The sequence below is a fragment of the Brienomyrus brachyistius genome, chromosome 8 (genome assembly GCF_023856365.1).
Source record: "Brienomyrus brachyistius isolate T26 chromosome 8, BBRACH_0.4, whole genome shotgun sequence".
Taxonomy (NCBI): Eukaryota; Metazoa; Chordata; class Actinopteri; order Osteoglossiformes; family Mormyridae; genus Brienomyrus; species Brienomyrus brachyistius.
The window spans coordinates 5435757-5450030 of NC_064540.1; the positions used below are offsets into that span (position 1 = coordinate 5435757).

The 14274-nt window shown below is 41.4% G+C and overlaps 3 protein-coding genes across 4 annotated transcripts; 1 reads left to right on the forward strand and 2 right to left on the reverse strand.

Moving 5' to 3' along the window:
* Nucleotides 1-217: 217 nt before the first annotated feature.
* Nucleotides 218-3478, reverse strand: LOC125747509 (actin-related protein 2/3 complex subunit 4). The gene is made up of 6 exons (XM_049022836.1): nucleotides 3325-3478; nucleotides 2241-2359; nucleotides 2045-2156; nucleotides 1566-1661; nucleotides 1034-1204; nucleotides 218-625 (listed from the first exon to the last, which is right to left on the reverse strand). Exons 1-6 carry the CDS (start codon nucleotides 3325-3327, stop codon nucleotides 620-622), a joined length of 507 nt encoding a protein of 168 aa, XP_048878793.1. The 5' UTR covers nucleotides 3328-3478; the 3' UTR covers nucleotides 218-619.
* A 576-nt stretch (nucleotides 3479-4054) lies between these two features.
* hmces (5-hydroxymethylcytosine binding, ES cell specific) lies at nucleotides 4055-8564 on the forward strand. 2 transcript variants are annotated; one of them, XM_049021983.1, is made up of 7 exons: nucleotides 4055-4208; nucleotides 5206-5431; nucleotides 5525-5668; nucleotides 6793-6972; nucleotides 7076-7224; nucleotides 7378-7570; nucleotides 8201-8564. In XM_049021983.1, the coding sequence occupies exons 2-7, from the start codon at nucleotides 5243-5245 to the stop codon at nucleotides 8357-8359; spliced, it is 1014 nt and encodes a 337-aa protein (XP_048877940.1). In that variant the 5' UTR covers nucleotides 4055-4208; nucleotides 5206-5242; the 3' UTR covers nucleotides 8360-8564. The 2 variants fall into 2 exon arrangements, with proteins under 2 accessions (XP_048877940.1, XP_048877941.1); XM_049021984.1 differs by lacking the exon at nucleotides 4055-4208 and adding an exon at nucleotides 4241-5012.
* Nucleotides 8565-11346: 2782 nt separating this feature from the next.
* On the reverse strand, nucleotides 11347-12744 carry LOC125747143 (histone H1.10-like). The gene has a single exon (XM_049021985.1). It carries the CDS (start codon nucleotides 12600-12602, stop codon nucleotides 11916-11918), a length of 687 nt encoding a protein of 228 aa, XP_048877942.1. The 5' UTR covers nucleotides 12603-12744; the 3' UTR covers nucleotides 11347-11915.
* Between the last annotated feature and the right edge of the window lie 1530 nt (nucleotides 12745-14274).

The window sequence follows — 14274 nt, forward strand, 5'->3', positions numbered from 1 at the left end:
ATATTCATATAAAACCTGACACAGGTGGCAGAGTTACCTGCATTGTGGTGGCTTGTGTGTGTTGATCAAATCTAAGGTTTCTACTTGAACATCATACATTGTTCCCCTTATCAAATAGCCATGTGTAACTTTGGCTAGATGACTTTTCAGATGGGATCTATATCACACAGGTATGTCCCCAGCATCCAAGTAAGAGGCACACAAGGAAAAACAAGCGAATGATTATATATATAATTTTTTGTTTTCATCATTGTTCATATGGTGTTGGCAAAATACATGTATGAATCTTTGTTGAAGTTTGACAGTTTGTCAGTATTAAAAGTTTACTTGCATACATATTTTCCATTTACCAGAATTGTTTCTTGGCATTTCGCCATTTTTTTTTTTTTTTTGTGAATGTTACTCGATTTAATGAAGCACCTGCTCTTAAACTTTGTTCCAAAAGGCAGAGAACAAGGCTGAGGGAATTCATTATTTACAGGCATTGATATTCACAAATCCCTCTGATTGGACTCCTTTGTCTGGATCTTCTTACTGATTGGCTGCATAAACACCAGTCCTGACATCCAGGCCTGTAGCCTTGCAAGAAACCATGGTGATGGAACAGTGGGATACTTCCTCAGAACTGCAGGATGAGAAATGCATTGATGAAAATAGCCATTAGATTATTACGTGATTAACAATAGGCTAAGAATCAAAATTATACGTGGAACATTCACAACTTTGTGGCAGCAGCATTCTTGGACATCTTATTTTACATGCCCCAAAGAGGAATTTGCTGTACAATTTTTTTGAAAAGAGCTAAATGATACATCTTCTCTGAATAATGTGTCTATTCATGGTAACAATTGAAGGAGTGATAATTCAAAGAGGTGTGTCTGAGTGACATTTCTTCATAAGCCAGTGTTTCTCAACCTGGTCCTCAGGGACCCCCAGACAGTCTACGTCTTTAGGGAGCCAACACAGACAGCCTGTGGTTTCCTGAGGACCAGGTTGAGAAACAACTGACACAGGCGACAAACCAAGAACTCACGTTCTTGAGAAACTCTTCAGCAACGATGCGGGCTCGAGCATTCACCGACAGCTTCATCTCGCTGATCTCTTTGTCAATCTCCTCCATGAAGTGGATGACAAAGTCCACTAGTTTATGCTTGTACATCTGCTCTGTGTGGAAGTTGGTGATGAGGAAGCTGATATCATAGCCCTGGTAAGCAAAAACCAGGAAGCAGTAAACATCTGATAAGTGACATTAGCTGGCATCAGTTCAGTGTAATTTCAAAAGGTAACTTTTCAGAAAATAAGCCACAATGATGTACCTACATGCTAAATCTCCTTTGATTTACCTATATGCTAAATGAAAAGTAGCGTTCTTGGCCAGATCTCATGTTAGCTTGTAGTCAATAAGCCTGATTCTTTAACTTTGCTGTATTACATTGGTTGAAGCTCTTTCTCCCCTCAGGTGAACCATCTCAAATGTCAATGCGCTATTCTGTCCTTTCTGATATTCAGTTCCAGTCTTGGCCTCTTTCTGTCCTGTCTGCCTCTCTTTCGCCTCCCAATCTCACCTCCACAGGTTTCCTCCTCAGGATGAAGAAATTCTCAGCTCTCATCATCATGAACCGCATGAATTTGTGGCACAAGATTTTCTCAATCTCGTCCGCCTGCAGGGACCAATGACAAGAAAATGCTTCAAAGGCCTGGTAAGCCTTGCTTTAGGGACTGCAGTCTATGTGATATTATTGTAATATATTTTAGAGTAAATATATAAGATTAGCTGGAGTGAGCCAAAATCCTGCAAAAAACCTGACAATCCAAACCTTGTTACAGACTGCAATCTTGCAAGTTTCATCTGTTGATTTCGTTAAGTAATTAACTACGGAATCTACAGTGCAAGATTGAAGCAAGCTAAAATAGTAAGTGTGGATAGCCAAGCTTTACTATCACCAAAATAACAGATTAAATACAACCGTTCTTATTCTTGTTGCATGTTTTTGTCATGTACCGTCAAGTTAAGCATGCGTGGACCGCATATATGTAACCTCACCTGCTTAACCGCGATGCTGACCCGTACCGAGTTGATAGACCCCTCGATGAGGACTTTCTCCTTTTCATTGCGGCTGATTATGACGGGCTGCAGCAGTAGCTCCTTACTACTCCTTTTTGAGGAACGGGGAGGAAAAAGTCACACGGGGTTTTAGGGAGCCCTTCGGCGGCTCGGCGACGGCACCCCCGCGACTCACCGGACCTCCACTTCCGGTTTGTTGTGCCGCTCCACCACCTGGGAGGAGAAGTTCTCCAGGCAGAGCGCCGCCTGCAGCGTGGCACGCACGGCGTTCAGGTACGGGCGTAAGGTTGCTGTCTGCGGGGCGACAGGATGACATAAGAACTATACAAACGAGAAGAGGCCATTCGGCCCATGACGGATAGAGACGGGCTACTATACGTGTATATGCAAGTCAAAGACTCTGCAAGCTGTCACTCGTGCTGTGCTTTCCTACAGCAATCACGGGATCGCCTGCAAAGACCACTCTTACTAACCCTGGATCAATTTTCCCCAGTTCTTCCCAAGCAAAAGCCAAGTGCAACAGTAGGTGAAGTTAGAATAACGCAAAACTTTCAGCGGCCAGTAAATCCGCAGTACAAGACAACAAAAAGTTAATAAATGATTATTAATCATGAACATCTGATGTTTCATAAGCACAGAATAACCATTTATAGGTCTAAAGCAGTTACCACAAACAAATCTGAAGTAGAAGTAACCGAAGACGCTTCGCCTTAAAAAAAACAGGAAACAACTTGCCCTAGTTATTCACGATGATGCATGTTTTACATTCAATCAAAAATTCAAATACTTAACAAGCTATATCGGCGGTACTTTCTAAGCCAGTGTTTAATACAATCGGTTTAAAATATTATTATGACTACGATTAAAGTCTGTAACAGTTGTGAAGAAGTACAGATGATTCAATTTCGATGTATGCATTACATCTGATGATGAAAATCACTATAACAAAAGATTTTATTTTATAGTCTTATTTTATGTCGAATTACCGCAACAGATAATATCCACGATTTTTCGCTCACGCTGTGGATAACTATGATCTGATATCTGTTTAAAAACTGGGTGCGGATTCAAGATATCGAAGCAACCTTATACATTTCAGACTTTCTACACGGGTTAAAACTTGAATACTTTGTAGCATTACTACAGAAAAATTTCCTAAATATTTCGGAGAAAATGCATCACACTGTCTTGTCTGTGTGGCGTCAAATACATCACAATTATAGAATGCACAATGAAATAAAAGATTGAGTTTTCCTTACCATTTCCCTGGTTCAGCGAGGTGAAAAACGGAAGTGCTGCTGCTGCGCATGTGCACGACTCCTCTTCCGTGAGCGCGGTATCTCATTTGCTAATAAGGACCAAATTTCTCTACTGTTTTTTTTTTTGTTGTTTTTTGTGTCTGTGTATGTTTCTAATGTATCATTCAAGACAATAAAATGCAAATCTGCTACAGGTGCACTATTTGTTATTGCAATGCACAAAAATTAAATGCATTACCACTTTTGATACGGACTTAAACTGAAACTTAATACTGAAACACTTATTACCCAGTGTGTGCCCTGGACTGGTGGTAGTGATGATGATGATGATTATTATTATTATTATTATTATTATTATTATTATGTCGTCTCCCATTTTGAGTATCCTGCCTCACACAAATAGTAGTAGAAAACGGGTGGATGCAGCCATCATTCACTTGTCGAAATGTATGACCATTATTACACAAGTAAAAAAAATCCAATTATCTTGCTAATTTAATAAACACTTTGACTTCTTTTATTGTTATTTTTGTATTGTAGTTACGTGACTGGTAGTTTAAATGTGTAGTTATATTATTTTGAAACATGTTGTATTAAATAATTACCAATATTCCAGACGTCTTAATATAAAATCGTTACGCAAATCGTGCAAATATTCGCGCTGAGGCGCGCAGCAGGAATCACGTGACAGGGATGTACAGTCACTGAAGCCTTTGGCACCAACATCACGTGACAAAGGTGTGTGAAGCCGTACTGGAGCTTCCTGTACAGGAGGCGGTAATATTGCACTGTTAGACAAGAAAACCAGAAAACACTGCTGATGAACCGGTTCACTGGACGTGTGTAAACATCCAGTTAGCTGCACAGAAGTCCCCCGTGCAGAGGTAATTTACCTTACGTGATTTATCAGGTTACTTGTAGTGCAACTGTAGACACGATAAACGTAATATTGGAGAAAATGATCTAAACGGAATTTGTAATAAATATGTAATTTGTACCGTATTATACCAAAGCAATGAGAATTTTTTTGTTGACAAACTCATTAAAGCTTATTAAACAATCTCATTGTAAGTTTGCATATATTTTAAAAGTTTCCTCGTTAATTGTGAATGTCGCGTTTGGAACAGATTTCTGAAAGCTAAACTAAACCAGACGTTGTATGTGTCTAGCTATATTAAGATTATTACATATAAGATTACATATAAATTAATAACCAACTTTACTTGAAAGAGTCGAAATGCATCTCAAAATTTTTGCAATCCATATTTAAGGGGGTAATGTTTCAGACTTGTTACGGCATTGTTTAAATCAGTGAGGTAGATACCCCGTCACGGTGACTGATTCTCCCCTTGATTAGAGAAGCGGAGCTGTTGTCGGCCAGATGCTTGTTTTTGCAGCGCCGGCTGCAAAATTAACCACAGCTTAACCGGAATGAGCCAGATGTCACAAACCACTGTTTAAATTCGAAAGTACATTTTCTTCGCTTATTGCACCCGTGATCCACCTGCAGCTTTGTATAGAGACCTATAGTGATTTCTCTTTAACGACCAACTTTACTGAATGACAGTTGCTTCAACAATACAAACGCATAATTTATCTCCGCTGCCGTCTCCAGCATACGCGGTGGGAATGACGTAGTTAATAATAATAGTAACGTTATCTTTTTTTGATACCGTTTCTGCTTTACGGTAAGATTTTGTCTAGTGCACTACACTGAAATTTGTAGCTATAAGGAACGGCATAAGTCAGCACTATGCTTTAGTTGAAATCACCGAGTTAATTCATTTTCATTCATGAATGGATTATTTTAAGAAAATGCAGTGGGTGTGTCTGGTGTTTATGTTTTATTTATACTGTATGTTTTTGTTTATTTATGACAAGTGACTGTGTAAGGTTTCTAAAGAGTCCTCACTGGGTCATGTGCGGCCGAACTGCATGCACACTTGCGCCAGATGAAATCAGCCGGGCTTCCAGATACCGCAGTCGTGCAGGACAATACAGACGACCTCGCTGGCGAGATGGCGATTCAGAAAAGTACCGACCGTCGTACAACAAAAGCCCTCAATCCTTGAGCCCAGTCTTGTTGTCCCAGAAGCATTTTGACAAGGTGAACAGCGGTGTGACTCAGGCATTTTCTGTTCAGGCTTACAGGGGATTCTTTGTTGTGTAAGGTGATCGCTGTTATCGATGCACTGTGCAGGCTGCCCCAGCGGACGAGTGTGTCATTGCTGCCATGCGCTGGGGCCTGGTACCATCCTGGTTCCGGGAGAGCGACCCAAGCAAAATGCAGTACAGCACCAGCAACTGCCGCAGCGAGAGTCTTCTGGAGAAGAAATCTTACAAGGTACCAGTGATTAGGACCAGGCAGCAGGGGGCACAGCTTGACATTCAGCACCCCTCCTGACAAAATGACAGTTGAATGGGGCTACATGTGGCTCAGTGGGCTAAGTCTCTGTGCCTGTGATCGGAAACCTGGCCCCTGCAGGATAGTGACATCTGTGGGCCCTTGAGCAAAGCCGAGTGGGTCACAGCAGGTGGCTGCCCTTCGCTGCCAAGCTTGCTCTCACCTACATCAGTCAGGTACTTCAATCAGATAAAATCCAGCAAATAATCATCAGGTTTACAAATGTTTGTGAAAGAATTAGTCGTTCTGAGGAGCTCAGTGAATTCCAGTAGGGTATTGACATAGGATGCTACCTTTGCAAGAAGTCAGTTTGTGAAATTTCTTCTGTCTTACTGGATTGTGCCAAATGTAAAGTTTGGTGGAGAAGGGATAATGGTTTGGGGTTGTTTTTCAGGGATAGAGCTTGGCCTGTTACATCCAGGGAAGGGAACTCTTAATGCTTCAGCATACCAAGACATTTTGGACAATTCTATGCTTCGAACTTTGTAGGAACAGTTTGGGAAAGGCCCTTTCTGTTCCAGCTTGCCTGTCCAGTGGAAAGCAAGGTCCATAAAAACACTGAACACATGTGGGAAGAAGTAGAATGGAGATTCTGAGCCAGGCCTTCACAATCAACATCGGTGTCTGACCTCACAAATGCTCTTCTGGATAAATGACCAAAAAATCCCACAGACAAACTCCAGAATCTCGTGGAAAGCCTTCCTAGAAGAATGACAGCTGTTATAGCTGCAAAGGGGGGGATCAACTCCATATTGGTGTCCCAATACTTGTGTCCATATAGTGCGTGTGTGTGTGTCTGTTTGTTATTGGGAGAAAGATGGGGTAGGCAAACTTTTCCGAGGGATTAATAAAGTGTCATTCAAAAAAAAAACATTCAAAGCCTCCTGTAAAATGCTGGGCTCCTGTATCTGCCAGAGTATCTATGCCCCTACTGCACCCCTGCCAGATAGGATGCCCAGATTATGTGTTTTGTACTTTTTTTACCCATTTTTTTCTTAGTTTCACACCTTCACAGGTGGCAGCATAATGTTTTGTGCGTGTGCGTGTGTGTTTATGCTCCACAGGAGCCGTTGTTGAAAGGTCAGCGCTGTGTCATCCTGGCTGATGGCTTCTATGAGTGGCAGCAGTCTGAGAAGAAGCAGCCTTTCTTCATCTATTTCCCTCAAAGCAAAGAGGAGGGATCAAAGGAGGCTATTAAAGTCCAGTCAGGGGGGGGGAACTCTGAGGAAGCAAAGGCTCTGGAGGTGAGCTAACTGTGGGGGGGGGAGCTGAAATATTTGAAATATTGTTCTTACTTAGTTGCTGGTCTTTCTCATAATCTCTCTTTGTTACTGGTAACTTGAGCAGGAAGATGACAGATCATGGAAAGGATGGAAGCTTCTAACCATGGCAGGGCTGTTTGATAGTTGGACACCCCCTAGTGGTGGTGAGAAGCTATACACCTACACCATCATCACTGTGAATGCCTCTCCAGGCTTGCAAAGCATCCACCATCGGTACGGCAACCGGTGGTGTTAACGTATTTGGCATTCATTCACACATTTATCATGTTTTACGAAGCCGTGACTGGTGTGAAAGTTCACAGTAAGTTTACCTGGTGTGTATCTTCTGTGCGCTACTTCTGGTGCAATGTCTTATAACCTTTCAAGGATGCCAGCAGTGTTGGATGGAGAAGAAGAGGTGAGAAAATGGCTGGATTATGGTGAAGTCCGTTCCCTGGATGCCCTCAAGCTTCTGCAGCCCAAAGACAAACTGACCTTTCACCCTGTCTCCTCGTTTGTCAACAACGCGCGTAACAACTCTCCAGAGTGCCTGCAGCCTTTCGAGCCTGGGAGCAAGAAGGTAAGATGCAGGCAGAGGTGGAGATTTCAGGTCCAGAGAGTACAAATCCACACAAAGATTTTGTTTCAACCAACCGGTTGAGTACTCCGTGACTGTGACACTTTTACTCAATAGGTTGGTTCAAACAAAATCTTGGTCTGGATTTGTACTCTGTGGATCTATAGTTTCCACTTCTGGATGCATGGAATCAAACCATGAGCCTCATAAGCTCAATCCGGTCTTACACTGACGGCAAGAAATGCCAGTGTTGCATTACAGTGTGCCCAGCGGGACATAAATATTTCTAATAAAACGAGTGAATCACATTAGACACCGTAAGTGTTTTCCTTTGGAGAGGAAAACCGAAAGACTTCATTGAGTTACTCTAATCACACCTTGTCAGTTTCATTTGATTTCAATCATTGGCTTAATAAGACTGACTTCATTTTGTATACTTGAAAGGTTAGCCAAAAATGTAGACTCAGACCTGAAGAGTTAGGGAAATACAGAGGAAAAGCCCTGAATTTTATTTTATTGTAGCTAGCCAGTGGCAAAGATGATCCATTTACTCATGCATGCTAACACAGGTCACGGCCACAATCCTGTGGTTCTGATGGCATGGTACACTGTGTAACCTCATCCTTTCACTAGACGCAGACATCGGCCAGCAGCAAGGCCATGATGAGCTGGCTACAGAAAGCCACTCCGGAGAAGAAAGCTGAGCCAAAAGTTTGTCTCAAACGCAAGAGGATGGAGGAGGAAGGCAAGCAAGTAGGGCCGCTACACAAGTGGCTTCAGAAGAACGCGTGAAATAGACAACCTTCATCTCGTGGGGTTCTTTCTGTACGGTGCAGTGTTTTCCAAACGGGAAATGAAACAAGATGTCATTAACTCCATTCACTAACGGGGGTGGGGCCCCAATTGAGAATTGGATTATTGACAATACATTTCATAACGGTCAAGAGTTCAAGCATTCAGAATTTTTAAAACAAGAAATAAACTTTTTTTTCCAGTTTTTCTTGTATTGTTTGCAAACTGATTAAAATATTCTTCCCTTTGCTTTCATTTAAAATTGTCTGACAAAACTATTTTCTATGAAATCACTCAGGATCCAGGCTATGGTGGTTCTGTTTCTGGTTGCAGAACTATTTTCTCCAAGTACAAAGTCCTTGTTATATGTTTGACTTGACTGCTCAAGGGAAGTGGTTTATGAAAAGGGACTGAGGTTTTTTGGGAGAGGAAAATCAATTAGAGATACAACTCAAAAATTCAATAACTAGAATTTATTCCAAAAGCCAGCTTCACCATTATCCATAATTCTTGTCTTGGCTTTGACTAGGCACGATTCAACATTCCATTATTTGTCATGTACATGTTTATACGTGCAGCATATTGTGAAATGTACACCTGGTCACTCCAAAGATTGTGCATATATATTGAAGATATATAGTGTGCATATGTTTAATAGTATACATTTCTATAGTGTGCACATACTTAAGGTACAGTATGTCCATGTATATTAAAGTGCGATGTACAGTTGTGTACTGAACAATAGTTCTGAGGCTAGTGAGTGAGTGTCAGCAGATAGTTTGATATTTTGAGTTCAGTTTGTATTATGTAACAATGTTAAAAGCTGTGGTGGCATGTCCTAGTTAAGAAGTCTTATGGCCTGAAGATAGAAGCTTCTTCTGAGTCTCTGTTTTGGTTATAATACTTCTGAGACGTTTGCCTGATTTCAGCAGCCGAAACATAGTTACTGGGGTGAGACGAGTCCCTGACAGTCCTGCTTGCTCTGGTCCTGCATCTCCTGATGTCCTATAGAGACAGGAGATCTGATCTGGTGCAGCATTCTGCCGGACAGATCATTCTCTGCAGGGCTTTGCGGTTCTGGGCACAGCTGTTGCCAAACCAGGATGTGATGTTCTGTGTCAGTATACTTTCCACAGCACCAGAGTAGAAGGTCTTTAGAATCACTGGAACAACCCCAAACTTCCTTAGCTGTCTCAAGTGGTAGAGACGCTGCCTTACCTTTTTTGCTGGGTTTTTATATGTTCTTTCCATGTCAGGTCCTCTAAGATGTGAACACCCAGGTATGTAAAGCTGCTCGCCCTCTCTACTGCTGTCCCGTTAGCACTGAGCGGGGTGCGGGGCTGCTGCTGTCTCCTGTCCACCAGCAGCTCCTTAGTTTTGCTGATGTAAAGTTGGAGGCGGTTTTCCTGACACCACGATGCCAGGTTCTCCACCTCCTTGGTGTAGGCTGTCTCATTGTTGTTGGAAATTAAGCCCAGCACCACTGTGTCTTCATCAAACTTTATGATGGAGTTGGAGGTCTACATATCCAGGACCAGGAACCCTGGTTTTAATGGTCATGGTCTGATACTGAACTTTATCAATACGGTTTAGAAGTGTAGGATAAGACGTGAACACAGACGCTAGTCTACTTACGAACGAGTTATGTTCCAAATGGCCGTTTGTAACAAAATGTTCGGAAGTCGTTATTCAACATCATTTGAAGGGTATACGCAAGTACGAAGAACTAGGATTCTGGGAGTACACACATTACGCTGCTGCGCAGCGGGAGTAGCAGCCAGAAGTACTAGGCGGTATAGCCGCGCTGAAAAAAATAAAAGATGTTGCTGACAGGAAACGGGAGACCAACGCACATAATTTGGACTTGCAGTCCTCTTCGTTCATATGTCCGAAAATTTGCAAGTTGAAAGTTCATAAGTAGAGGAACGTCGGTATTGATTAGTGATATGTGGAGTATGTGATGCTAAAACATTAACTTTCAGGTCCTCCCACAGCAGTGTTAGGTACTATGGTGGATAGTAGACTTCAAAATTTCTTTATGTTTAAAATTTGCTCTAGAATATTCTGCCAAAAGGTTAAAAGATTCAAAGGAATGCTTTTTATTTGGAAACTAGAATGGCTTGTTTTGTTACCATGTCAAAGGATCAATACCTATAGATGTTTAGTGTTCAGATGCTTCAAAGGAATTCAAATAAACCCTTCATGAGAGTCACCCTTGCCAGTATATTCATAAACCTGAACGTAAATTATTAGAAGTAAAAAGAATCTCTCAAATCTTTGGAAAGCCTTTAAACCACAGTCTTATGGTGATTTAATGTTCTTGTAATTGCCTTCAAATACTAGTATGTCAACTATTCTGATTTGGAGAAAAAGATAGTATTTGGATACATAGGTCACAACATACAAACTGACTGATCATTATTCAGTCACTTCAATGTTCTGTATGAGGCGAAAAGCAATACTGCATGCAAAATATACTCCCGATAAACATCATTTCCAATTCATTGTTTACTTTTCCTTTTTTACAAATTAACTTGAATACGTCTCCTAATGGACTGCTTAAAATAATTACAATAATTTTACTCCTTAAAACATCCTTTTGTCAGAATTCAATTAACCAGAACTGAGTGGCTGCATTCTTGAAAGTATGATTTTTTAAATCACAGATTGAAGCAGTAATATGAATTCCAAAGTCTATTGTTACAAGACAAAATTGTGAATGTGGTTTTATTGCAATACTTATGGCCAAGAGACTGTGACCAATTTATAGGAGTCCGTCTGAAAATCAGTAGGAAAAAAATACGAGCGGTAAACAATGAAAGTCCATGGTGGCTAATGAGTTGCACTTGTGTCTTTAGGCTGAAAAATACTGGTGATCCAGTCATCACCACTAAGAAATATATTAATAGATACAGACCGATTTACCCTTTAAAAAGTTGTTCTGATTCAGCATGTGATGCAATAAGGGCACATAAGGACAAGGGAGGTAAACAACTGAGCCACCTTTATTTTATAAGCATTCCTCAGTAAATAAATGCTTTTGAAGAAAAAAAGTGATGGCATACAGAAAAACTATATACATGATGTGACTTCTTGGTCCCACGCACTGTGTTCGATCTGTTACTAAGATACAGGAGACAAATGCCTAGGGGGCGTCGCCCTCAACGCAACCAAAACAACCCTCCCGAAAAGTGTTACGCAGTGCGATTGAGCGCATAAACACAAGGAAGAAAAAACAAATTTTTTTACATCTCGGTACAAACGACAGTATGCAATAATCACCTAATTTCTCCTTAACACGTCTTAGAAACAAAGTAAACATTCCGGCATAACGTTTTCTAATAAGCTACTACAAGGCTTCAGATGGTTAAACGTCTGATTACTACTGTAGATTTAGCGTTAAAATGTTTAAATATATTAGCAGGCTAGATAAATGCAAAAGAAATAAAAACAGTAGCACTAAGCTACAGCTGACGATCAAATACTGAATATCTGCACGACCAAGACACATCAGGAGGTGAGCATAGTCCCGATCCAAACTAGCAAGTCACGCTCATCACTTCGCCCCTCTTGTCGCTCTGGTGCTCTTTGCTTTTGGTACTTTTGGCACTGAAGGCTTGCTGATCTTTTTCGGCTTCTTCACCTTCTTCGAGGGGGCGGCAGCCGGCTTCTTTGCTGCCTTCTTGGATTTGGCCACCTTCTTGGTAGCTGCAACGGCCGATTTCGATGGCGTCTTCTTTTTGGGACTCGCCTTCGCCTTCACTTTCTCGGAGGGCTTTTTCGCTTTCTTGGATGCAGGCGCGGAGCTCTTAACAGCTTTGGATGGTTTCTTTTTCTGCGCTGGTTTTTCAAACTTCTTCTTGTTGAGTTTGAAGGACCCATTCGCCCCAGTGCCCTTCACTTGAATCAAGGAGTCATTCTGCAGTAGCGCCTTGATAGAATATCGCAGGTAGGTCCGTCCATTCTGCTGGTCAAACCAGCTAACCTTCTTAGTTTCGTTGTAGATCTTTGCCAGAGACGAGCCGTTTCGCTCGCCCAGTTGGCGAATGGTGTCCATCACCAGCTTGCTGTATTTTCCAGGCTGGTTCTTCTTCTTTTTGTTTTTCTTCTTCTTTGCTGGGGTGCTGGTCTCTGCACCGCCCGACTTTGGTCTCTTACTGGCGGCGGCTTTCTTCTTAGCCCCTGCAGAGGTGGCCTCGTCAGAAGTCGAGATGGGGGCATTCTCCTGGTCATCGGCGGCCATGGTTAAGGAAGTATAAATTTTACTAATTTAATCAGATGCTGGAATTATTCACGGGATTCCGTGCGTGTCAAATCAATAGACTTCTGCAGCACCGCGCCCGTTAACCGTGATTTGAAAAGTCCTGACCGCCGCTTTGCAGGCGCGTTTATACATAACCGACACGCGGACCTGTTTGGGAACAACAACACACGCCGCTACGCCGTGTGCAAGGTTGTGCTTTTTGTGGTTTGTTTCGACTCAATTTTCTTAAACAGGGAACAGTTACCGAGGAATGAAATAGATCAGACCTGATGCATCGACGATGCCTTTTGCGGACATATACCAGATAAAACGGTGAGAAACACCACCCCTGAGAAAATAGAGAAAGTAAAGCGCCCACACCGGGTTTCCAGCAATAATCAGGATGGGGGCACCCTCTTCGGTCACCAATATCCGAGAAAATAAACAAAACTTTTTCAAGTGCGTGGTACGTATCGACAAAGGGGAGTTTATTTGGTATTTTGTGACCACATTTGTCTTTATCAGAGCACCGGGTGTTTTTACATTTAAAGTTTAATTTGTTTCAAGTAACACAACAGACGCCCTCGCGTGGCAGCACCTAAGCATGCTGACAAAAATTTTTATGGTCCCGTTACGCCTTCATACATAATGCGCATTTAGGTAATGTATCTTAAAAATAATTATTAAAATACGTAGGATGATTTCACTATACAGTTATCATTTATTTAATACACAAAGAAAGTGCGGGTGGGGTGGGTAGTACAGTTAGTCCAGTCACGCCCTTGCGAGTGCAAAAATATCAAAATGCTTTCATTTCAAAATCCCAGCTGTGTATGTCTCTAACAAACCGTGATAAAAGGCCGTAAGTTAGGATCATGGATTCAAGTAGTATATCAGTAAAATTCATACGAAATAACTGTCATTAACTTTTTTTAAGGCCTAAAAAACCGGGCTATTACATCTGCATTCTTTTGGAAGACTGGTCTTGTTTTTGTTTAGCTCACTTATCAGGTTACCTATTTTTTTTATTATTGGGCTACAGTGCCCCCATCTTCTGAGGGGGCGCCAAGCTAGCAAGCGGCCTCCCCTCATCACCAGCACCACCACCAACATTACACAGGCGCCACATGAACTTAAATGGGAACTGTTCTACTGTGCTGGTTTTGATATTGTGTGATTTTGATCTATTGACACGCTATAGTTTACACAAGTATGAAAGGTAATTGAAATTTATGCAAGCTCCTAACAGGTCCGTATTACAAAATAATAATATAATATTACAATTACAATTAGAATATGGAAAAACGAATGAGAATAAAAGAGGCGATGACTATGCTTATGTTTCCTCTAGGAATTATACCTTTGAATCTCCAGGACGGTTTTATGGCCTATATATACCGTATTGAAAGAGTTTCCCTTTTAAATATCTGTGCTTCATTGTTAACCGTGATTAACGTTCTGTATGTAAAGTGTATGTTGTCCAAGATCTAAATTTAATTTGTTCTGTATCCGCTAGAGGGCGAAAGTGATTCGCATGTTAAACGCTTTTAATAATAATGGCGTACCACGCGCTGTTGGCTACCATAATCTATTTCCATGTTTTAATCATTTAAGTATCAATGCGTCTACCATTTTACTGATTGTACAAATTGTATTTGTGGCTTTATGCGGA